Consider the following 23,266-nt stretch of genomic DNA (forward strand, 5'->3'; position numbering starts at 1 on the left):
AATAGTTTGTAGATGATGAAAGTCGTTAACTTTTGAAATAGTTGCTTGCTTACCGTTTGTATATGTGTACACTGTAGAGGCATGCATGCCATAGTGTACTGTAGAAGTCACAGGACACTGCCTGAGTGAGTTCTTCCCTCCCATTGCAAGGGTTTAGAGATCCAGCTCAGGCTCAGTGACAAGCGTCCTTACACACTGAACCGTGTCCCGCATATCACGCAGTCTTTTTGAATTGAAGTTTCTCTAGAGAGTAAAGAAATACGCTGTCTTTGCTTGTTTATGGATGGGGCTAAGGATTGAATACGTGCTAGACAAGTACTGTTTGCTACTGCGTCACATTCCCTAGTCCACATCTTTAAAAGCACCCACTTTTTAATTTTTAGAGTAAAACACGAGAAAGGTTATGCAATCTGCGGCCTGGCCTGGCATCCTACCTGTAGTCGGATATGTTACACTGATGTGGAAGGAAACCTGGGAATCCTGGAAAATGTTTGTGACCTCAGTGGAAAGTTGTCAAGCAATAAGGTAATGGCAGTATAGGGGCGTCTGGTATCTTTAGTGTCCCTTCACGGTCACTGCCTGTTAGCGAGGAAATTGGGGTTCCTTTTGTGGGCTCGTATAGTCTCAATAAAAGAATTTAAAATGGAGTTAGAAGGAAACGAGAACTATTTTACTGGAGTTTTAAAGGAAAACAATAGAAGGCAAGCTGAAATTCCCACTAGTTACTGAGAGGAACAAAGAGTTGTGTCTTTAAATTAGTCATGGAGGACAGCAAGCGGCTGTAAAAAAGTGCGGGGTGCAGGGGGAGCTTTGCTTCCAGAGAAACTGGGAAAGCCCAGAGTGTCAGGAACAGTTCGCTTAGCCTTTCAGACAGTATTTTTTTTTATTTTAAATCCCAAAAGCAGACAGGTTGAGCAGGGCTACATGGTGATAGCGCCTTGAGTAGCTGCCTGTGTTTGTTTACATGTCTATCCCCCTAATCCAGTCCGGTCCCCAGACTACAAGCCATTTAAAATAAATGCATTTGCTAACTATTCCTAAGTCCTAGGTATGTGCTTACTTGGCAGGGTTTATTCTTGTCTTTAGGGATCTGGATGGTTGGTGGCTCCCTGTAGTCCCAGCACTTGGTAGGTGGGCAGCAGGATCAGACGTTTCAGGTCAGCCCCGTAACAGTGAGTTCAAGGCCAATAAGGGATATAAGAGAAGGTGTTTCAAAAAAACCAAACATGCAAAATGTTTGTAGGTTTATCTCCAACACTTCATTAACAGCAGGCGAAAAAGAGCTGCCTTTTGCCTAACTGATTTTCTAAGTGGCTTGCTAATACACTGTAATGCGGTTTGTCAAGGTCCCTAGTGGAGTGGAAAAGGATTACAGCGATCTCTTTGATGGAGACGACACGAGCAGTGCCGGCGATTTTCTGAATGACAACGCGGTTGAGATCCCTTCGTTTTCAAAGGGGATTAGAGACGAGGAGGATGATAATGATGACCTCATGCTGGCGGCAGATCATGTCTCGGGAGATGATGAAAACTCAGTTGGTATGACTTTGACTTTGCGCACGCAATAGTCCCCTTGCTGATTGGTTTTCCAGATGTTACTAAAAAGCTTAGTTAGTGTCTAGGGCTACCTCCTAAACCCTGTGTTAAACCCTGTGTTAAAGCATTTCAAATCAGCAACCGAAGCCTCTTTAACAGACTGTAAAAGAAGTTGTACCCCAAACTAAAGGAAGTAATAGAGATTGGCTCAATTAAATCAACAGTGGGAAGTTAGAGCGGGCTAGGATGGAGGTGCTTACGCCCAGCCCCATAACCTGTATTTGATTCCCAGATCCCACAGGGTGGCAAGAGAGCACTCACTTCCTGGGTTACCCTCTGACCCTCACAGATGCCTTGTGCACGTCTGCACTCCAAAGCACACAAAACTAAGTTTAAAAAAAACGCCTGAGCCAGTAAATCTCAGGGACCCACAGGTACATAACAGACACTTACCTTCCAGGCCATCTCCACAGCCCACATCTTTAAGGAGATCGCGTGTGTGTGCATGTAACAGCATACATGGAATTCGTTTTCTCTCTCCAGCTTTACACGGATTCTGAGGTTCAAACTCGAGTTATCAGGCTGGCAAAGCAAGTGGCCTCAATTGCTAAGTCTCCTCACTGAGACTTAAAGTTCCACCCGGAACTTTAAAAAAAAAAAAATCTATATTGGTAAAATGAGTGTTTTGCTGTAAGTGGATGGTAACTAACAATGCAGTGACGACTCCTGAAGCCTGGCACTGTTGCCTACATTAGCGTAAGGCACCCTCTGTTCTGCCTCTCAGGACTTCCCCATCATCCCTGGAGCATGGAGGCCATGGTAGAAGAGGCCAGTAGCGTGCCGACCTATTGCTGAGTCCACGGAGGAGCACCACTGCCATGCTCCATGATGCTTCTCTTTCTCTAGGCTGTTAATCTTATGATTGTCTTATAATTCTCTGTATTGTAGATGTTACAATGCTGAGAAATGATCTTCACAGAGAGGAAGGGGAAGATCACCAGGCAAGCAGTCTTCACAGTCTCCCCCTTGTGAAATCCCAGAGGCCGCTTTATGATGGGCCCATGCCAACACCAAGACAGAAGCCGTTCCAGCCAAGTTCTACACCCTTGCACCTCACTCACAGATTCATGGTGAGCCGTCTACACCTATCTTTTAAAAAAATACCTCAACACCGTTTCTTCTCTACGGTTTGTTGAATAGATTAAAAAGTAGCTTTAAAAACCTTGCTTAAGTGGGCAAAAGCATTGGTTGATCATAATTTTATGGTAGATTTGTTTCATGGTTAACTAAAATTTTTAATCTTATTTCAACATTATTATTAAAAAGTTTGTTAATACTGTTTTGCAAAATGAAATAATATAAAGATATGATTATATATCTTGTAATACTTGTTGGCGTATTCCCAACCTCTTCTCTCAGGATCTCACTGAGTAGCCTAGAACCCACTATGTAGACCAGATTGACCTCAGATTTGTGACGCCTTTCTGCTCCTGCTTCCCGAGTGCTGGAATTAAAAATAATGCACCCTCATGCTTGGCTCTATTTTTTAAATATAAAAAATAGAAGATGTAATAAGTACTATAAAAAAGAAGAGCTCTTTACACTGCTTCTAGGAATGTAAGGTCCATTAGAACAGAGGTTTTTGTTTTTGTTTTTGTTTTTGTTTTTTAATTAGTCTCTTAGGGGAAAGCACTAGCTAGATTCAATTCCCAACACCCACGTGGCAGCTCACAACTGTTATTCCAGCCCCAGAGAATCAATGTCCTCTTCTGGCCTCCACAGTGCTACACAGACATTACATGCAGATAAAACACCCACACACATAAAACTAAAAAAAATTTAAAGCAAAAATGAAAAACCTAATATCTTAGTATTTTAAACAATACCCTGCAGTTATTAAGTGTGTTTCTTGATGAATTAACATAATATTTTTGCTTCAAGTTTGAAAGCTTGAAAAATTTAGTATGTTATTTGCTAGTTATTTTATGTTTTTCATTCTGCAAATTTCGTTAGATGCTTTTATTGAAGATCTAGTCTTGGCATAAAAACTTGTGAAAATATGAAGAGTGGTGTTTCATAATAAAACTTGTATTGTTAGGAATCCTCATTGAGTAATATAATATGTCTTAGTGTCAATATTCTATTTACAGTTATGTTTAACATTATTCCCTTCTGACCTTGGTGGGCACTCTAGGTACAGATGTGCACGTGGTATGTATGCATACATATATGCAGGTAAAATAGTTATACACATTGAAAAGAAAGGAAAGACAGGCAGGCAGGCAGGCATGCGGACAGATAAGGATCGACAGTGAGTGTACATCAGTGAAAATTAAACTTTCCAAATGTTATTAATGTTTTACAATTTATATATTTTCATCTTATGACAAACCAGTTATCTGAACAGAAAAATACATCCATTGCCATTTATGTCTCTATTTTTGTAGATATTTAGAGTTTGGGGTATTTGTTTGAAAAAATTTAATGTTTTAGTTATTGAAAGGCCAATTATAAGCATTTTATTAATTATATTCTAATGTAATTTTTAAAATGTTGAACAGAACACTCCATTTACTAATTAATTAATTAATTATCTGACTTTTTATAAAGGAAAGAATAATTAGCCATTGCAGCTCTAATATTACCACTGCTTCCTGAACATATGCCGAGTTAGATAAGCTATGGTAACTCTAGGTGCAGCCTGAGTCTGTGTCTTATAGTATATACGGTCTTAGGAGTTTCTGTTTTTCTTAATTGATCTCGCATACTCTTAGGCGTGGAACTCTGTTGGGATTATTCGCTGCTATAACGACGATCAAGACAGTGCCATAGACGTGGAGTTCCATGACACCTCCATCCATCATGCAACCCATCTATCCAATGCTTTCAACTACACCATGGGCAGTCTTTCCCACGAAGCTGTTCTGTTGGCTTGTGAAAGTGCCGATGAATTAGCAAGGTAAACAGGGAGCATCCAGCCTTGTTGAACTGTTAGAGCAAATTGTATCATTTATAGTCTGGAATATCAGAAACTAGAACTGTCCGTAAACACCAGTACACCTCAGAATATGTTTCTCTCCAGTTGTCTCCTCATTGTATCTTCTGCATATGAAAATGATAGGATATAATTTATAACACAAGAGAGATGACACTGTATTTTATATTGTAACAATAGTTATTACTATTAGAATAGCAACACTCATAGAGGACTCAGAAAATCACTTTAGAATTCTTTTAGAATTAATAGTTTGAGCCAGGCAGTGGTGACGCAGGCCTTTAACCCCAGCACTGGGGAGGCAGAGTAGGGGGATCTGTGAGTTCAAGGCCAGCTCTGTACAAAATGAGTGCCAGCACAGACAGGGCTACAGAGAAATCCTCTGTTTTTTTAAAAAAAAAAAAAGCAACCAAACAAAAAAAGAATAATTTGCTCTGTATCCTTCTTGGCATCCGTCTCCATGAACACTCCTTTAAGTACAGTTTACTGTAGTATAATTTATATTCAATAAAATGTAACCACAATTCAGGTTAATGAGCTGACAGGTTTGTAGATGCTGCAAAGTACAGAACATTTTTTCTCATCTGAAGAACTTTTCTATTTCTTAGAATTAATTCAGGCCTAGTCCTGGGTAACTCCTGGCCTGGGTTTGTTTTGGTTTTGGTTTGTTTTGTTTGCCATATGATAGATTTGAAATCTTCCCTTGAAAAGAACATTTTCAGAGGAAGATAACATCAAAGTGTAATATTTATCAGGTTTTTCTTTTTCCTTGGTGGATTGTGGACCAGTTTACATGTTTGATAGGTAGATGGTTATCCTTTTTGTTTTCCTTAGGATGACTGCCTTTTCTTTCTCTCCTTTTGGTCTTTGGTGTTAATTCCTTTTGTCACCCAAGGAGAATTGTTGCTTAAGGTTTTGGTACTTCGTATGTTTTTAAAGTCTTGGTTGTTATTTTGTGTGCACTTATGGTATAAAAACACTTTATAGATTTTACCTCCAATTCTCCATTTAATATTATCTTGTGGACATGTTCTTATGTCTTCAAGTACTCTATAAAAATGTGTGTTAACAGTATAAATGTAGATCATTTTAAATTTATTTCATAGGCTTGGGAGATCAGAGTATTTATCACCTTCAATGCAATGGTTGTATCCTTGGTACCGGACATGCACGTCCCAGTGAATTTCATAATTATTTTATTTTCATAAAAAGCAGTTATAATCACTTTTGCTATCATCATTAGTTTTATATGTGTGTGTGTATACATATATATACATATACATATATGTATATATATAAAATATTACAGATAGCCAGGGTGGCACACCCCTTTAATCCCAGCACTCTGAAGACAGAGGCAGGTGGATCTCTGAGTTCTAGGCCAGCCTGGTCTTCAAAGCAAGTTCCAGGACAGCCAGGGCCACACAGAGCAACTGTATTTCAGGGAAAGGCAAAAAGATCACGTAAAAAATGTGTTGGTTTCTGTCTCGTTTTATCTTTTAGCAAACTTCACTGCTTGCACTTCAGTTCTTGGGACTCAAGCAAAGAGTGGATAGTAGATATGCCTGAGAATGAGGATATCGAAGCCATATGTCTCGGGCTGGGCTGGGCCGCTGCCGCTACCTCTGCCCTGCTCCTCCGACTGTTTACTATTGGAGGCGTTCAGAAGGAAGTCTTCTGCCTGCCTGGACCTGTGGTGTCCATGGCGGGACACGGAGAACAGCTTTGCATTGTTTATCACAGAGGTAGGCTTTCCCTTGTCTTACCTGGCGCCTTCACTTACCGTAAGTTAACCTCGGTAAAATGAAACTACTTGAATTTTGGTGGTTGTTGAACATCATTTTGTTGTGGATTGTATACCTCCCTTGGCATTTACTACGCATTTTCAGCATTGTAGTCTTTGACTTTAGAAAATGTTGCTATATTGCTAAGCAAGAAAAATAAGGACACTCCACTGTGTAGACTACTACTGAGGGAATTCAAAGGTAAAAGGTTATTTGCTTGTGTAAAGTTTATCTTTTGGCAAGTACATTGTTCGGTTTAAATACCTCAGAAATAGCCCACAACTTCTAGTGCAAAGGACCAAAGCAATTAGGAGTGACTTTCAGAGATTGGGACCTCCTTTTCCTTGCTTTCTGTCTTTAGCAGACCTTAGCAAGGTTAGTGATCAAGGTTATTTGTTTGTTTTATTTTAAACACTGGGGGAAACACTGTCCTCTCTTGGCTGAGGACATTCTTGTCCAACTGTTTTGCTCGCTGACAGCTCTGTGTCCTTTGGCTCCTCTGGTGTTTGCTTGAGGTTGTAGTCAGCCTCCTCTTCCCTGCTCCTCTCCAGAGCTCGGAACCTTGCCGTCTATTGACAGCGTAGCTACAGTAAAAAATAGACTTTTTTATTGCTATTTTGTACATATCTGCAAGTGTAACTGAAACAAAGGTGTCATGGACAATGGGTACTCTTTGGTTTCACCTCTTAAAAATGTTGCTTGTACCCCAAATTGATAGTCATGACTCGTGTCAAAAGTATGGTTTGAAAGCAAGGTGTGGTGGTGCACACCTTTAATCCCAACTCTTGGGAGGTAGAGGCGGACAGATCTCCTGCGTTCAAGGCCATCCTAGTCTACAAAAAAGTCTCAGGTCAGTCAGAACTGTAAGATGAGACCCTGTCTCAGAACAAACAAAAACCACCCCAAAACAGTTTGAGAAACTTCTTTAGGGGGTGTTATTTTAAAATGTGGTTTTAAATATGTATTTTCTGGGGCTTCTAAATTGGTATACCAGCCCTATTTTATAACCACGTCTTTGAACTTTCATATTCCGGCACTCATTTGAAATCTGTGTGTTATGTTTAAAACTAAGTGTGTACCCAGTCTGTGGTGTTTGTAGCGGTGCTTGTCTCTGCCGGTGTGACTTCACCGCAGCCTGGGTTCTGAGTGCCCAGATGCACACCTGGAATTGCGCCTGCCATTCCACTCCTGAGCACCAAAGAGCATCTAAGCAGCTTGACTCAAATGTATGTGTTACAAGTACAGTTGTGTTTACTGTACGCAGAAAGTTTCCTACTCCTAAAGAAACGTAATGGTTTAATTATTGGAAACAGACAGTATTTTCCTACATCATTCCTCAGCAAGTAAGAATCAAATAAGGATTAGACTGTGTCAAGATGCTTGATGGCAAAACTTGCTATTTTAGTCCCATAAAAAACGATGACTGGATTTTGGATTGGGGTTATGACAGGGTATTCAATCATTTCTGAATGATCCTGTTTTAGATTCTCTTTCTGTTGTGAAGTACTGAGGCAGGTGGTGGCAGTGCTAGCCTTTAAACTCAGGAGACAGCATGCAGAACTCAGAGGCTCCAAGTTCAAGGCCAGTTTGGTCGGCAGAGAGAGTCCCAGGACAGCCAAGGCTGTGTAGAGAAACCCTGTCTCCATAGCACCTACACAGGCAACTGGAGGGTGAAGGGTTTGTTCTGGCACCGTCCATTGTGGTGGGGGCGTGAAGACAATTGAGCTTAATACCCTAGCTGGTCCTTCACAGTCAAGAAGCCCAAAGTGATGGACACAGTTGCTCAGTTCCCTTTAGACCAGGATCCTAACAGGGAAATGGTGGCCACTATGGTCTCCAGAAATGTTCAGTGTAATATATTATTCTGCTTCTAATGTATCAAAAAGACTGCTCGTATGGGTTAACCATAAAAATGGTGCAGTTTTAAGAATGTGTCATGGGCTATGATACCATGTGACTTTAATCCTGGCACTTGGGAAACAGGCAGGCGATCTCTGAGATCCCTGGTCTACAAATCGAGTTCTAGGAAAGACAAGCGACTTAGGGAATTGCTGTCTTAACACGCCCCCCCCCCCAAATGTATCACAAAGTTAATTCACAGGAAATAGCTTAGACTTGATGATGGCTGAATAACCGCCATGTGTAACACATATGTACACTTCTCTAGGTACAGGGTTCGATGGAGATCAGTGCCTTGGAGTTCAACTGCTAGAGCTGGGGCAGAAGAAAAAACAGGTTTTGCATGGTGACCCTCTTCCTCTTACAAGGAAATCCTACCTTACATGGCTGGGGTTTTCTGCTGAAGGCAAGATAATTTTCTTTCTATTAAAGCCATTTCAAGAAAATAATTTCATTATCTTAGTCTTAATTGATTTAAAAATACTCCATATTTAAATTTTTAATTTTAATACGGATCAAAACTTTGGTTGTTATGCAGAGTGATTATTTCACTATTCGTGAGATTCTGGTGAGAAAGCTTACAAAGAAAATTGTTTTTATTATTTTTTATTTAATTATGTGTGTATGTATGTGAAAGGTCAGAAGAGGACATTGGATCCCCTGGGTTGTAGTTGTAGTTACAGGTGGTTGCGAGCCACCTCTGCAGACTAAACTGCAGTCCTCGTTAAGAATGGCAGGTGCTCTTAGCCACTGAGCCACTTCTCCAGCCCTAGAAAATATGAAGATACAAATCGTTAATAAATTTATGTCTTTTCCAGTTAATTCTATACGTGTTGTTTCTAAAATTGTGCTCGATCTATGTGTGGCTGGCTCTTGAACACTTGAGATGTGGCCAGTCCGAATTGAGATATGCTATAATTATAGAATGCTGAATTTGAAAGACAGTACTGAAAACAATTTAAAATATAAAAAGAATCAGTTACTGGTTTACATTGACTACGTAAATGTTTAAGTCATAATATTTTGGCTATATTGGATTAAATGCTAAAATTTCTTGTTAAAAAGTATCACAATGAGATTAAAAGTTACATTTGTCATCACATGATATTTTCTTGGACAATTCCTAACCTGTTTGCAGGGGTTTGTGACAGGTGCTTTACAGAGAGCAGGTGCTGGTCATTGTATGATCTTAACCAGGAGGCTTAAGATACATGGTTAAACGTTTTTAAAAAGTTAAGGTCTTAAGAAATTACTGTTATGGGGTTGGGGATTTAGCTCAGTGGTAGAGCACTTGCCTAGGAAGCGCAAGGCCCTGGGTTCAGTCCCCAGCTCCAAAAAAAAGGAAAAAGAAAAAAAAAAAAGAAATTACTGTTATATTCCAGCAGGGGGCATAACGTTCACTGAAACTGGTGGGGGTTATTTTGTGTGTGTGTGTGTGTGTGTGTGTGTGTGTGTGTGTGTGTGTGTGTGTGTGTGTGTGTGTGTAAATTTAAGTCAGATTCAGAGTCTTTTCTTCATTTGGGTCTCTGTGAAAATAAATTTTACAGAAAGCAACTCTGAATTATCTCCCCCCACCTTTAGCTTTTGAAATTAAAATTGAACCCTTGGTGTGTATTTTTGAAAGGTTTATCTAATAGTACATTTTCAGTTGACTTCTTTGTTCCGGGTGTTTAGGTACCCCCTGCTACGTGGACTCCGAAGGCTGTGTGCGAATGCTTAACAGAGGACTTGGGAATACATGGACTCCTGTATGTAACATCAGAGAGCACTGCAAAGGAAAGTCTGATCACTACTGGGTGGTTGGCATTCATGAGAACCCCCAGCAGCTAAGGTGGGCCGTCACAAAGTGTAGAAGGTTAAATGTAGGGGCAGAGGTTGAGGTAAGATCTTGTACCGGTACGCCTGGCTCCAGCTTCCTCTTTATGAGACTCTCTAAGTATATTTATTTGCTTTTCTTCTTATGCCAACCAGTGAAGGGAAAATTAAAATGTGGTCTCTCTGTATTATTGATCTGTGGAAAGGTGTAAATTACTGATACATGCTTGCAATGCAAATGAGCCTTGAAACACATACTAGTAAAAGAAATCAAAGGACTACGTACTATATGATTACACTTATGAAAATATCCAGAATAGAGTATCTCTAGAGACAGTAAGGTAACAAATTCTGTTCCTGGCATCTCTAGGCAGATTATAAGGTAGGAGCAGGAATGTTTGCAGAGGTGGTAGTCGGCATCATGGGGATTTGAGGAGAGAAAATGTAGTCTCTTTTGGACAATGCAAAATTGAATTCAGTAGAAAGCCGTAAAGGTCTTAGTGTTTATTTCCATGTTTGCCTTTAGAATCTGCAGAATTCCATTGTTAATATATTTGTTATTATAAACTATATTAGTTGGCCGGGGATATGGCTTAGTGCTTGCTTAACATGCAGGCAGTCCTGAATTCCTTCTACAGTACAGGGAAAAACATTTTTATTTTTTAAAGGAAAACCTGAGTGTGGTGGCAGCACTCAGGGCAGATGCTGGTGTATTTCTGTGTTTGAGGTCAAGGTCGTCTTAAAGCAAGTTGTGGGTCAGCCAGGTTATGTAATAGGACCCTGCTTTTTGTTTGGTTTTGTTTTGGGGACTAAATTAGTTAAACTTCTTAATCAGTGTTAGGATGTATAACTGTCTTCAGAAATTTCTTTCATTCCTAATTCTAGAAATCAAATTATTTAATAGTTTGAACTAAAGAATTCCTGTTACATCAATAGGGGGTTATAGTTTGAACCCATGAACCCCTCTAGTTCTTACTTAGATGACTCACTTTGTAATTAAGTGTTCTATCTTACTTTATGAGACGGTTTAACATGTAGACCAGGCTGCCCTCAAACTCAGAGATCCACCTGCTTTGCCCTCCAAGTACTAGAAATAGAGTTGTGCAGTTCACACCTGTAACTCAGCTCCAGGGGACCCAGTGCCGTTTTCTAGCCACGTAGGGTACCTTACGTACTTGCACAAATCCACACTCAGACGTATTCAACATTAAAAATAACTTTAATTTAAAAATTATTTTGAGTTTCCTGAAATTGAATCTTATGTAGTCCAATCTGGGCTGAACTTAACTTATGTAGTCAGGAATAGCCTTGAACTCCTGATTTCCACTTCCCTGAAGTGCTAGAATGAAATGTTTGCGCGGCCACATTTAGGATAGCCTTACCCAGTACACATTTGAAACACTGAGGTGCTAAGAAGTCTGCATATGGGGTCTGGGGAAACGGCTCAGCAAGTGAGACCACTTGTTGCTTTTGCAGAGGACCTGGATTCCATTCCCAGTGCTCACTTACATAGTGGCTCACAACCTCCAGTTCCAGGGGACCTTCTTCTAAATCATGGTTTGAGGCATGGATGTGGTGCACATGATATTATATATACGAAATGAATAAATCCAAAAAACAAACAAACAAATTAAGCCAGGTAGTGATGGTGCACACATCTTTTATCTCTTGAGTTCAAGGCTGGTCTGGTCTACAGAGTGAGTTCCAGGACAGCCAGGGCTACCCAGAGAAACTTTGTCTTGAAAAACCAAGGGGGGTAGGGGGTGGGGTGGGTAAAAGTCAGCTTGTGAAAATGTATTTCTACCACGTGTGGTGGAATTGGAGGAGAAATGGGACTTGAAGGTCTATCCATTGTGACTATGGCTCAAAAACAGAAAGGGAAGATGAAAATAAAATTGTATTTAGTTTTGCACATTGAGATAGAGTATTTTCATCCTTTTCTTGTTTTATTCTAAATAAATGAAGTTTTTTCAGAGGTTGGAAACTGCCACTCGGTCGTTCCTTCTTCCTCCTTTTGAGAGCTTCTTAAGGACTTGAGCCTGACTGGCTTCAAATTCATGATCTTAGGCCGAGCCTCCCAGTGCTGAGACTGCCACCTCCCAGGAGCTGTGCACCCCATGCCTGTCTGTCTATTCTGTTTATTTACACACACTCAGAGGTGATTGGTTTCCTTTGTGTGGCTAGAGATAACTAAAGACCAGGAAAAAACCCTACAACTTTCTTCAGTCGTCTACGGCTGCGTTATTGAAGCTTATCTGTCCTTGCTCAGGAAACTTCATTCGAACCTCTCAGGGCATCTGTGTGCTCTTTACGTTTGTGGTAAAGATAGCGTGGGCTGTGTTACTCTGAATGGCGGTGTGATGTCAGGACCACAGCTCAGTGCCTGAGTCACACCGCCTGCTATGTAGCCAGGTCCCGCTGTTTAGACTTTGTGCCTTCTGGTCAACCTCAGGACAGGAGTGCCTATCAGAATTGTGAAATGACTTTGTGTGTAGAGTATTCATAGAAGTCTCTGTCCATTGAATGTTACCTGATAAAAATTGTTTGTTTGTTTGTTTGTTTGTTTGGGGGTTTTTAGGTAATTCTTTTTGAGACTGTGTCTCACTCTGTGGTCTTGGCTGTACTGGAACTTGTACTGGAATTGTACTGGCCAATTCAGGGCAAAAAGTAAATCATGACTACTGCAGATGATTAATCTATACATTGACCTGTTTTCTACAGTGTTGGTTTTTTTTTTCAATTCTTTATTTAATCTAATAACAAAACAGATTTGGGATCAGTTTGAAAGACAATTGAGGTTAACTTTGCTGCCTTAGTAATGTGGTTCGCCCTTTCACATTTCCTATTCCAAACATACATTCATAGACAAACCCTACTAAATTAGCAGCCGAAACATGTTGTCGCTTCCCCCACCCCCAACTACTCCATAAGGGAAAGCCTTTAAAACTAAAAGAAAAAAAGAAAGAAAGAAAAAGTAAGAAATATTAGTGTCCTGCTTTGATGTATAATGACTTGGAAAGTGACTTTTAATAAAATCCTAATCATATTTTTCTTTGTTATGAAATCAATAAAGAATTTGAGCTGGGAAAGGTTAAACAAAAGGCTGGTTGCTTCATAGACAGAGTGCTCAGACAGACACTAGTGTTCTTCTTGTTAGTGGCCCATATGTGTGTTCACATGAACACACATGTTCTGCCTTGTCCAGTCACCACATAGCAAAGTGGTACTTGTGAGTAAGTGCGTGGCAGTTACCACAGCAGATTTCTCACATTTGAAGTATTCACGCTCCAATCTCATGCTCTGTGCCATGGTCTCTATAAAACTATGAAAGAGAAGAAAATAAGTTTGGATATTCCAAAAACTTAGAACGTTAAAACCATGTTTGTGGTGTTTTGGTGATGGTGAGTTTTGGGGTTTGTTTGTTTTTTCAAGGTAGGGTTTCTCTGTCCGTAATTCACTTTGTAGGCCAGGCTGGCTTCAAACTCAGAAGGGATGCACTGTGTGCTGGGATTAAAGGCATGTGCCGTCACAGCTGGCTCACAAGTGTATTACCACACAGGACAGGAAAGGTTCACATCTCATGACAAGGGCACATATCATGTGAACAGCGTTTGTGGGGACGGCTGTCTTTTCATTTCTCTGGTGAGCATTTAACATTACTAGGATTGGTTTTTATAAAAAGTTTCAAACCCAAAGGCCTATTAGAATAGTATTACTGTTCATAGTCCATAATTTTCGTAAAGTTTTTAGCACTTTTTGTGATGTTGTAAAGTCTTTAGCATGGAACTTTGTGTTTTTTAAACTGACAGGTGCATCCCTTGTAAAGGTTCTCGGTTTCCTCCCACCCTTCCACGACCTGCTGTAGCAATATTACCTTTTAAACTTCCTTATTGTCAGACTTCAACAGAGAAAGGCCAAATGGAGGTACGTGGATGCCTTAATACTGTAAATTTTGTAGTAAATACTTGTTACACAGAAGATTTTAGATCATCACACAGTCAGTGTTGGACATTACTACACTGTGATTCAATAATGCAGTAGGACCCTTTGATCACAAAGCTGTTACAGCTTCCAGGGCTGACTGCAGAGGAAATGATTTTGACTGGGAGGCCCTCACCAGGGGTAGACCTTCCCTGGTAGGATCAGGTAAGCCCTCTACACTGACCATAAACTCGTCCTACTTCTGCACCTAGCTCTGCTTTTAAAAGGCATTTGAAACCTCGCAGTTAGTTATGTTAGGTAGGAAGCAGATCGTCTTCAGAACTGGTTTACGACGTTCTCTGAGGACTGATCATATAGGAAATAAAAATACTATACACATTTACATACACACCTCTTTTTAAAGGCTAGAACATAAAGCCAAGCCATTGTAGCACATTGAGATTTGAATTGTAAGTAAGATCATAGAGAAGGGAGGGTTTCAGAAAATATTTTAAAGTTGGCACCTTAATGTTCATCTAACACTTGCCCAGTATTAGGCGATGTTCAGTCTTGTGTACTTCTATCCATTTTCCAGGAACAATTTTGGCATTCGGTTCTGTTTCACAACTACCTTGATTACTTGGCTGAAAATGGTTATGAGTATGAGGAGAGCATTAAAAAACAGGCAGTAAAAGAGCAGCAGGAACTCTTAATGAAGATGCTTGCGGTGAGTAAAATATGTTGCAAAGTTAAAGTTTAATTATTTTCTTAGGTTGAGAAAAAATTTTTTCTTTTGAGACAGGTTTTCTGTATGTAGCCTGGGCTGTCCTGGAACTTGCTCTGTAAACCAGGCTGGCCTACAACTCAGATGTCTGCCTGCTTCAGTGTCGTGATGAGTAAAGTCGTATGGCACCATCCCAGCCTTAGATAGAATTCCTTAAATATATGTAAGTAAGACTAAATTCAGGGGTTGGAGATTTGGCTCAGTGGTAGAGCGCTTGCTAACAAGGTCCTGGGTTCGGTCCCCAGCTCCGAAAAAAAGAAAAGAAAAGAAAGACTAAATTCTACCTTCTAGGATATATAGCTTTTTTTTCCCCCCTTAAAATTTCTATCACAGTTTTGATGTTACAGTTAAAATATTTGAACTATCTCCCTACAGCTAAGGCTGAAGGTGGGAGAGTAAGCTTTTCTGGGGCCGTGCCCACCCACTGAGCTCCAGCTGATGCAAGTGTGAGAGCCACTGTTGTGACTCTTACTCATCTATGCCACAGAGTTTAGGTGTGGCTGTTGTAGATCTCCAGGGTTGGACACTTTTAAGACCGTTCTTAGACTTCCCAATTTCCCAGCCTTTTGTCAGCACCAGTGGCTAGGTTTGCTGCCCTGGCTTCTTCACTACATTTCTCTTTAAAGCAGAGTCTCTTAAGGGTTGTTGTCCTCTTTTCAAGTTTTTGTTTATTGAAAGGAATGTAATCCCATTGTTGACCTATGAGGGAAGCGACCGCTAATTCATTCTAGCCACTGCAAGAACCATGCTGCCCTCTGAGTCAGAGTTCCACTGCTTAAAAGTGCTTCTTCTAGACTAATAGCAGTCCTGAGGAGGCTCTGGTGAAGATATAGAGCTTCTTCCTCATAGTCAGGAGCGTAAATTACAAAATGCTCCTGCACCATGAGTCATAAGAGCCCTACTGTCCCTTAGAGTGCTAAGAACTTACTCTGAGCTCGAGTTGTCATGTGCAGGGTTGTCAGTTCAAACCAAAGAGAAAGGCGAGTATTTTCTACGATGCATTAAATGAATTAGTGTTCCTCTCACCTCCTCCTGTTCTTTGTAAGATGTTAACGGAGGCCAGAAGAGGGTATTAAGTGGAGTTCTGCACAGTGAGGAGCCATTGTGTGGTGTTGGGAATAGAACCTAGGCCCTCTCCAAGAGCAGCAAATCTTCTTTGAAAGAACTGGAGTTGGCCCAGGACTCCCTAAGACCAAGTTCTCAGCACAAAGATTTATTTCCTTCACGAGGGACAAGGGGGCAAGGAACAAGGAACAGGAGACAGGGTAAGGGGGAAGGAAAAGGAACAAGGGAAAGGGAGAAGGGTATTTGCCCTGGAAGGACAAGGGTGCCTCTGGGTAGAAGGGACACAGATGACAAATGACAGTTTATAAAGGAAAAAGAAAAACCCGTTAGGAAGATTTGGTTTGTTTTTTGCTGGGCATGTAAATTAGGTGACAAAAGGGCTTTTGATTGCTGGAATTCGGTACTTTGACAAGTCAAGTAAGGGAATAGACCTTGGTGGCCAGCTTTAGGAATGTAATCTATGGTTTAGCAAGGCAGGGGGAAGTGGGAGGGGCAAGGCCTGCCAGAGCCATGTGTACTATGCTGGTGCCTCCCAGAGCCCTTCATTCTGAACCACCGAGCCATCCCTCCTGCCCCAGAATACCCTTCGTTTTATATTATAGACATAGAAAGTGCAAATGTTAATTTAGAAGTTGTATATCTATTCTGGTAGTTGAAGGCCACAGACAATATTGCACATGAAATTTTAAGCACGTCACTTTTTCCCATCCACATTCGCTTAGTAGCATTTGTTGTCCAGTTCTGAGCAAAGAGTAACTGGTTTTTGTCTTAATTCACTTTTTAAAATCCCCTGCCTTGTGGTGAGTCGCAGCTGGAGAAAAAGTGGAGAGTTACGTGTGGGTTTTGAACAGCTGTACTAGTTCTCGTGCACTTTACATCTGAAACGTGTCCTGTCCCATTGAGTCGAAGCTGCTAGTTGTGAACGCACCATTATTTCACTCACTTAAGCCTCTAAGGGACACTTGATCAGACCAGCACACCATTAATTATAAGATAGTCCCCATTATGTAACTGTGCGTGTGCATTTTAGAAGCATTAGATCGTGCATCCAGAAGACTTAATTGCACTAGTCCTGTCAGTCTTTCCTTTCCTTTCCTTTTTTTAAGTGTGACTTAACATGATTTGATTTTGAATCTCCCCTGATTAGCTGTCTTGTAAACTGGAACGAGAATTCCGCTGTGTGGAACTTGCTGATCTAATGACTCAAAATGCTGTGCATTTAGCCATTAAATATGCTTCTCGCTCTCGGAAATTAATATTGGCTCAAAAACTTAGTGAACTTGCCGCAGAAAAGGCAGCCGAGTTGGCAGAAATCCAGACAGAAGAGAGAGAAGAGGATTTCAGAGAAAGACTGAATGCTGGGTAAAAGAACATCAGCTATTTGAATTTTCCTTACTGTCTTGAATATGAAGTTGGTCTTGGCATTTGTTTCTTATGCTATAACACTCTGACCCATCAGTTACAGCCATACCACTACAGAGTGGAGTCAGCCACGGGTCAGAAGTCAAGTTGAAGAAGATGCTGAGGACAGAGAAGACACCGTTTCAGAAGGAAACCCAGAGCCACAGAACCATGGTGAGACGCGTTTTCAAAACAGTGAAAGATAAGGAGGTTCGGCAGATGGTGGTGCTTGCCGTGCAGTGCTGGCAACCTGGGCTCCACCTGCGAACACACCGAAAGGGGGAGAGCTGGCTCTGTCCACAGAGTAGGCTTCTGACCACTCTGTGCGCAAAGCGCCACCCCCAACAACAACAACGAAATAACTAAGTAGTAAGGAAGTACCAGCTGTCAGTGGTGTTGCCCTTTCCATTTTGGTCGGCCAAAAGAGACTGAATTCCCCCCCCCCCCTTTTTTTTCTCAAGGTAGCCCTGCAGTCTAGATGTTGAACATCCGGATGACTCCATTGTCCTCACTTACACTGTTTTATTTACTTTAATTATAGGGCAGAACTTAATCCAAAGTGCAAATTCCTCTGATACCCCAGCTATGAAATCAGGTAAGAAATAAATGTAAACTTGGAGCTTATAGCAGTGGCTGTAATCCAGTCAGAAGATAGGTATCCTTCTCAAGGAATGCTGACGGCAGAGACGAGAAGATGAACCAGCCCAGAAAGGGAGCGGTGGGTGGGAGAAAGAAGGAGCAGAGGAAACAGTATGTGTGCAGACTGCGGAAGAAGAATATAGGGTTCAGAGAGAGCGGTTCTGTGGCGTCTTGGAGGGATATGCAAGAGATAAATCCTGGGGGTTCCCAGACTCTGTTGAGAATCGCGGTCTTCATTCTAAGATCCCTGGGAGGCTGCTGTAGGTTCTCAGCAGGCCTACGTCATCACTCGTGGTACTGAGGGGGAATGGACGTAAGACTACCAAAGCAGGCCAAATGAGACCAAATGGTTTGGCTTGGGCTGGAACAGTGACAATAGAAAGAACAGGTAGAGTTGTTGGTGTTTCTAAGGTGGAAGATGGTTCAGAATGGAGAACAGTATAGTATCAGAAGCACTAGAGAAGAGCAGACAGGTTCACAGGGGAAGCTGATGAATTACCATTAGCTAAGAAAGTTACATAGTTAGGCATTCGCTGCAGAGCCTTAGGAAATAAATGTTAAGCCATTGGCATAAGTAGACCAGTTTATACCATGGGCACTGGTAAGCTCTCATTAGTTTGTAAAGTAAGAAGAAAATGGAGCCCTAGTTGAGGGGATTTCCAGCGTTTGAATATCAAGTTCAAGAGAAGGAGCACTGAGAGAGATCATTGGTCCAGAGACGAAGCGCTGAGTCTGGGATGTAGGGTCTAAAACGTCAAGGGAGGAGAAAATGTTGAGCAGATCACTGTATAGAAAGCTACTGAGAGCTCTCAAGGGGCACAAAGCAGCCATCGCCTCTGATTCCGTAGAAATGGGCTGGGGACGTAGCTGTCGTGCAGGAGGGTCAGACCTCATACCATAGTGTGGAGAAACGTGTGAGAAGGAGGAAGTAATAGTAATGTCGGTGGTTTTTGAGAAGTTTGGTGGTTTTTAAGGCAACATGGTAGTTGGAAGTGCAAAGAGCCTGCTTTGTTTTTGTTTTTGTTTTTTTTGTTTTTTTTTTTTGTTTTTTTTTCCTGAGCTGGGGACCGAACCTAGGGCCTTGCGCTTCCTAGGCAAGCGCCTACCACTGAGCTAAATCCCCAACCCCTTTGGTTTTGTTTTAAATTGAGAGACAGGCGAGGGAAGAAGGGTAAGGGTCAGACGGTGGGGAGAGAGGAGAGGCATGAGTAGGTGTTTCCTTTCAAGGTGGGCATGGGTGTCCACACTGTGGACATTACTGACCTTAGCACCACTGTTGCATGGTGTGGGGAGTAGGGGTCTGCACACTGGTATGTTTCACAGCAGCAACTTGGGACAGTTCATATCTAATATTCTGGCGTGGAAAGAGAGCATCTGTATTTGTTTTAAAGTTACATGGGGCTGGGCATGGAAAGACGCACCTTTAATACTAGCACTAGAGAGGCAGAGACAGGAATCTCTGTAAGTTTGAGGCCAGCCTGCTTTGCATAGCAGTTCAAGGCCAGTCACATGTTCCTATAATACAGGCTAAAATATTCTGTTGAGTATTGTCAAAGTAAGAAGTCTTGATTTAAAAAAAAAAAACCAAAAACACTATTGAGTTTTCTTCTTGTAATAGGTGCAGTTTTCTCTAGCAGCCAAGGACGGGTAAACCCCTTCAAGGTAACCAGTGATCTTTTCTGTTTGAATATTATCCATACAAAGATGTTTCCAGATGAGCAAATGACCTCCTTAGACTCTGGGGGACTAAAGACCGGTCGCTGTGAAGATGAGGGGGAAGCCGTTCCCATCTGATCTCAGCACCCATGCTCATTTAGTTCTGAATACCCAGTGTTGAGGACTCGAGAGGTTCTCCCTGTGTGTCCTTGGGATGTGGGATTTGAGAGAACTTGTTTCAGTCTCAGTTTGGGTTGTACTCCATGAATCCATTTCCACAAGGGATTCCACAGTGGGGCTGTCTTCTTCTCCACATGTAATACTCTCTTTTCTCTCTAGGTACTAGTCAGTTCCAAAGAACCAGCCGTCTCAGTGAATTCAACACGCTCAGCTAATATTTTAGACAATATGAACAAATTATCCAGGAAGTCCACTTCTTTTAATCGAGTAGCAAATAATGAAAAGTCTCCAGTTATAAAGCCTCTCGTTCCCAAGCCAAGGTCTAAGCAGGTACTGCTTTGGAGAGCCTCGTGCACTCTGCTCTGGGGTAGATGAAGTAGCAAGGGCGTGCATTCCATCTTGGTCTAGCCCAGAACCCCTCTTTTAAATATTTGTAGATTGGTCCCCAGGCTCACACACGTTTGCTTTCATAGGCGTCTGCAGCATCCTATTTCCAGAAAAGAACCTCACAGGCCGAGAAGACTGAAGAAGTAAAAGAAAATCCTAAAAGTTCGTCATCTGAAGCTCCAGCCGTGTGCCTTCAAAACTCCGAAGTCCAAAGGTGAGTGAGTTATAGAGAAGCTTTGTGTTGGAGACGCGGTGTCCCAGCCAGGCATGCTGACCTGCCCTTCATCCCGGCACTCAGAAGGCAGAGGCAGGTGGTTCTCTTTGAGTTTAAGGCCAGCCTGGTCTATAAAGCAAGTTCCAGGACAGCCAGAGCTATGTAATGAGACCCTGTTCAAAATTAATTAAAAATAAAATTTTAATTGTACATACCTTTGTCATTCATTCAGTCTAACAGGATTTATGAAGCTTCTGAACGGTAGGGGGCAGATGGACTAACCAGGGACTCTGGTGTCAGACGGCTTAGCTGTTCAGTCTCATCCTACTCTCAGTCCCCGCGTGCCCAAACCAAGTCATTTCATCCCTCTGGACCCCAGTCGGCTGGTTTATCAGTTGAGACACCAATTATTTCCAAATCATAGGGTTTTACTGTGAGGTAATACACATAAAACATGTAGGATGCATGGTGGCAAGTGCTCGGAGACTCGATTATCTCCATTAAGCCTTCCGATGTCCTAGACACAGTAGTTTGTGCAGAAGGAATAACAGACTTACAAGTGTGTTTGTCCTTGCTTTCCCAAACAGTGGTGCAGGGAGAACCCGGGTCAGCAGTGAGGGGGTGAGGTGATGGGAAGGGGTGAGGTGATGGGAAGGGGTGAGGTGATGGGAAGGGGTGAGGTGATGGGAAGGGGTGAGGTGATGGGAAGGGTGAGGTGATGGGAAGGGGTGGAGAGAAGGCGGCCAGGTTTCACACAGCTGCTTGCTAAATGGAAGAGCCTGTGAGTGACAGCCAGAGGGGCTCAGAGGCTGGAGGTCTTGAACCGATAAACACACAAGAGCTGACAATGCAGGGTTCGTGTTCCTACGCTGGTAGGTGTAAGGACGGGCGATCCTTCCCCAGCTCACTGAGCCTGCACTCCCCAGGCTGTTGAGAGTACATGGATGTCATTAGCTGATGGAGTTGTGTCCCCCTTACTCTGTATAAGTATTGGAAAGCTGGTGGTTAACTGCTAATTTGAAATGTCACGTGACACTTTAATATTTGGCATAAATTTTTCATGTTATTTTTATTTTAGGCCGAAGACCGGGTTCCAAATGTGGCTGGAGGAAAATAGAAGTCATATTATGTCCGACAACCCTGACATTTCAGATGAAGCAGATATAATAAAAGAGGGGATGGTCCGATTTAGAGTACTGTCCGCCGAAGAAAGGAAGGTAAGGATTGTTCTGCTGAGGTGAGATCTTGGCAGGTCTTCCAGGTTTAAAAAGTTCTTACAAGGGGTTGGGGATTTAGCTCAGTGGTAGAGTGCTTGCCTAGCAAGCGCAAGGCCCTGGGTTCGGTCCCCAGCTCCGAAAAAAAGAAAAAGAAAAAAAAAAAAATTCTTACAGAAATGCCCTTTTCTTTGGAAAATTGAATACATCAAAAAAGTCTTGGTGAAGAGGAAATTAGACGTAGATGAGTTTTGACAAAGTAGACAAGAGTTTGACGGGTGTGGTTGTCACTGAGCACCTACAGATGGTTTTAGAGGCCATCCGTGTAACTGTGTGTCCTTAGGGAACTGCTGCCCGCCCCCAAAGAAAAGATGCTTTCGTTATGAACTGAAAGCAAAAGAAGGATTAATAAGGAAAAATGAATTTAACTTATATTTTAAACTACTACTGTCAAGTCCATAAAAGTAAAAAAAAAAATGCTATCTACTTACATGAGAATAATTCCTTTGGTTGGAAAACCTTGGTGCTTTGGTCCAGCCTTTCATACAAAAATTAGGATGGGGAGCTGGCTAACGTCTGCCATGTTTGGGGAGAAAGGGAACAGAATGTGGGCAGTGTACCAGTTAAACCTCAGGCCTCATTCCCTCACTGCACACGTGTAGGCACCTCCCAGTGTAGTCACTGGCTTTGATGGACGGGTTTTATGAATAATGGGTATTGTGTGACCCAGAAGACAGAAACTAGGCTAACCACGTCCAGCCTCACTGAGAGTCTTTTTAGCTTTTTTGTGTTTCTGTATAAATTTTCATGAATGAATTTGTTACAAAAGAGGAAGAGACAACAAAATTTATGATTGTGTGGATTTTGTCTTTTAATCTGGGGGAATTCTGTATTTCTGTGTATGGAAAGTAGGGCTTTATGAATGCTAGGTAATCACTCTTCCACTGTATTCTCATCCCATGATTATGGCTTCGGGGGTTGTTGTGTTCTATGATGGGGCCTTGCCCTGTAGCCCTGATCGGCTTGAAACTCACTGTGTAAAGAAGGCTGGCCTCAAACATTGGGCAATCCTCCTGCCTCTGTCCCCACTTCCCCCCCTCGCCTCCCATGTACTGAGATTACAGTGTTGAGCCTAGTTGCTGATTGTGTTTTAATTAAAACAAAAACCAACCTGTCCATGCATGTGTATCTGCCTGTGTGTATATTTGTGCACCATGTGTGTCCTTGGTGTCCAAGGAAAATACACTCTTCTTTGGTTCACCCTTCCACCCCCAAGTAAATATGGTTGTTGTTTTGAGGCAGGATCTAATTAAGTAGCCGACTGCCTTTGAACTCTTGACAGTCCTGTCTCAGCCTCCCAAGTGTCCAGAATTACACGTGTTCCTCACCATACCCACGTGCACATTACATTACCTTAGTGAGTCTCATTTGCACCCTGATGTTTAGAGATGCTGAACCTTTCCATGTACCCGTGGACCATTTGTGTGTATCTTAGAATATCTTTCAAATTTATTTTGTATTTTTAACATGATTACTTGGAGATTTGCTATTAAGTTTTCAAAGTTACTTAAATATTATGGGTATCTATTTCTTCTTCAGATAGTTACTTTGCAACTATTTCCCAAGAATATGAAATCTAAATTTGTTAACAATTAGAACCTTTATTAATAAACTTAAAATCTCAAATACTAATTACTGTTCTGTATACAAAAGAACATTACCCATGAAGTAAGTGGACCATTCTCATTCTTGTCTTCCTCATGCATAAAAATCTCT

General features: G+C 41.7%; 1 protein-coding gene across 1 annotated transcript in view; it reads left to right on the forward strand.

Moving 5' to 3' along the window:
* Wdhd1 (WD repeat and HMG-box DNA binding protein 1) overlaps positions 1-23,266 on the forward strand; it is a 33,068-nt gene that overhangs the window by 8,927 nt on the left and 875 nt on the right. The window contains exons 9-24 of the mRNA XM_032917954.1: positions 384-525; positions 1,347-1,539; positions 2,485-2,666; positions 4,311-4,495; positions 6,035-6,276; positions 8,483-8,620; positions 9,889-10,045; positions 13,839-13,953; positions 14,546-14,677; positions 16,947-17,161; positions 17,259-17,374; positions 17,736-17,795; positions 19,458-19,501; positions 19,835-20,005; positions 20,149-20,276; positions 21,355-21,493. Of these exons, the coding sequence (XP_032773845.1) occupies positions 384-525; positions 1,347-1,539; positions 2,485-2,666; positions 4,311-4,495; positions 6,035-6,276; positions 8,483-8,620; positions 9,889-10,045; positions 13,839-13,953; positions 14,546-14,677; positions 16,947-17,161; positions 17,259-17,374; positions 17,736-17,795; positions 19,458-19,501; positions 19,835-20,005; positions 20,149-20,276; positions 21,355-21,493 (2,359 nt within the window). The remainder of the gene's footprint in view (positions 1-383; positions 526-1,346; positions 1,540-2,484; positions 2,667-4,310; positions 4,496-6,034; positions 6,277-8,482; positions 8,621-9,888; positions 10,046-13,838; positions 13,954-14,545; positions 14,678-16,946; positions 17,162-17,258; positions 17,375-17,735; positions 17,796-19,457; positions 19,502-19,834; positions 20,006-20,148; positions 20,277-21,354; positions 21,494-23,266) is intronic.

This window comes from Rattus rattus, chromosome 12, assembly GCF_011064425.1.
Source record: "Rattus rattus isolate New Zealand chromosome 12, Rrattus_CSIRO_v1, whole genome shotgun sequence".
NCBI lineage: Eukaryota > Metazoa > Chordata > Mammalia > Rodentia > Muridae > Rattus > Rattus rattus.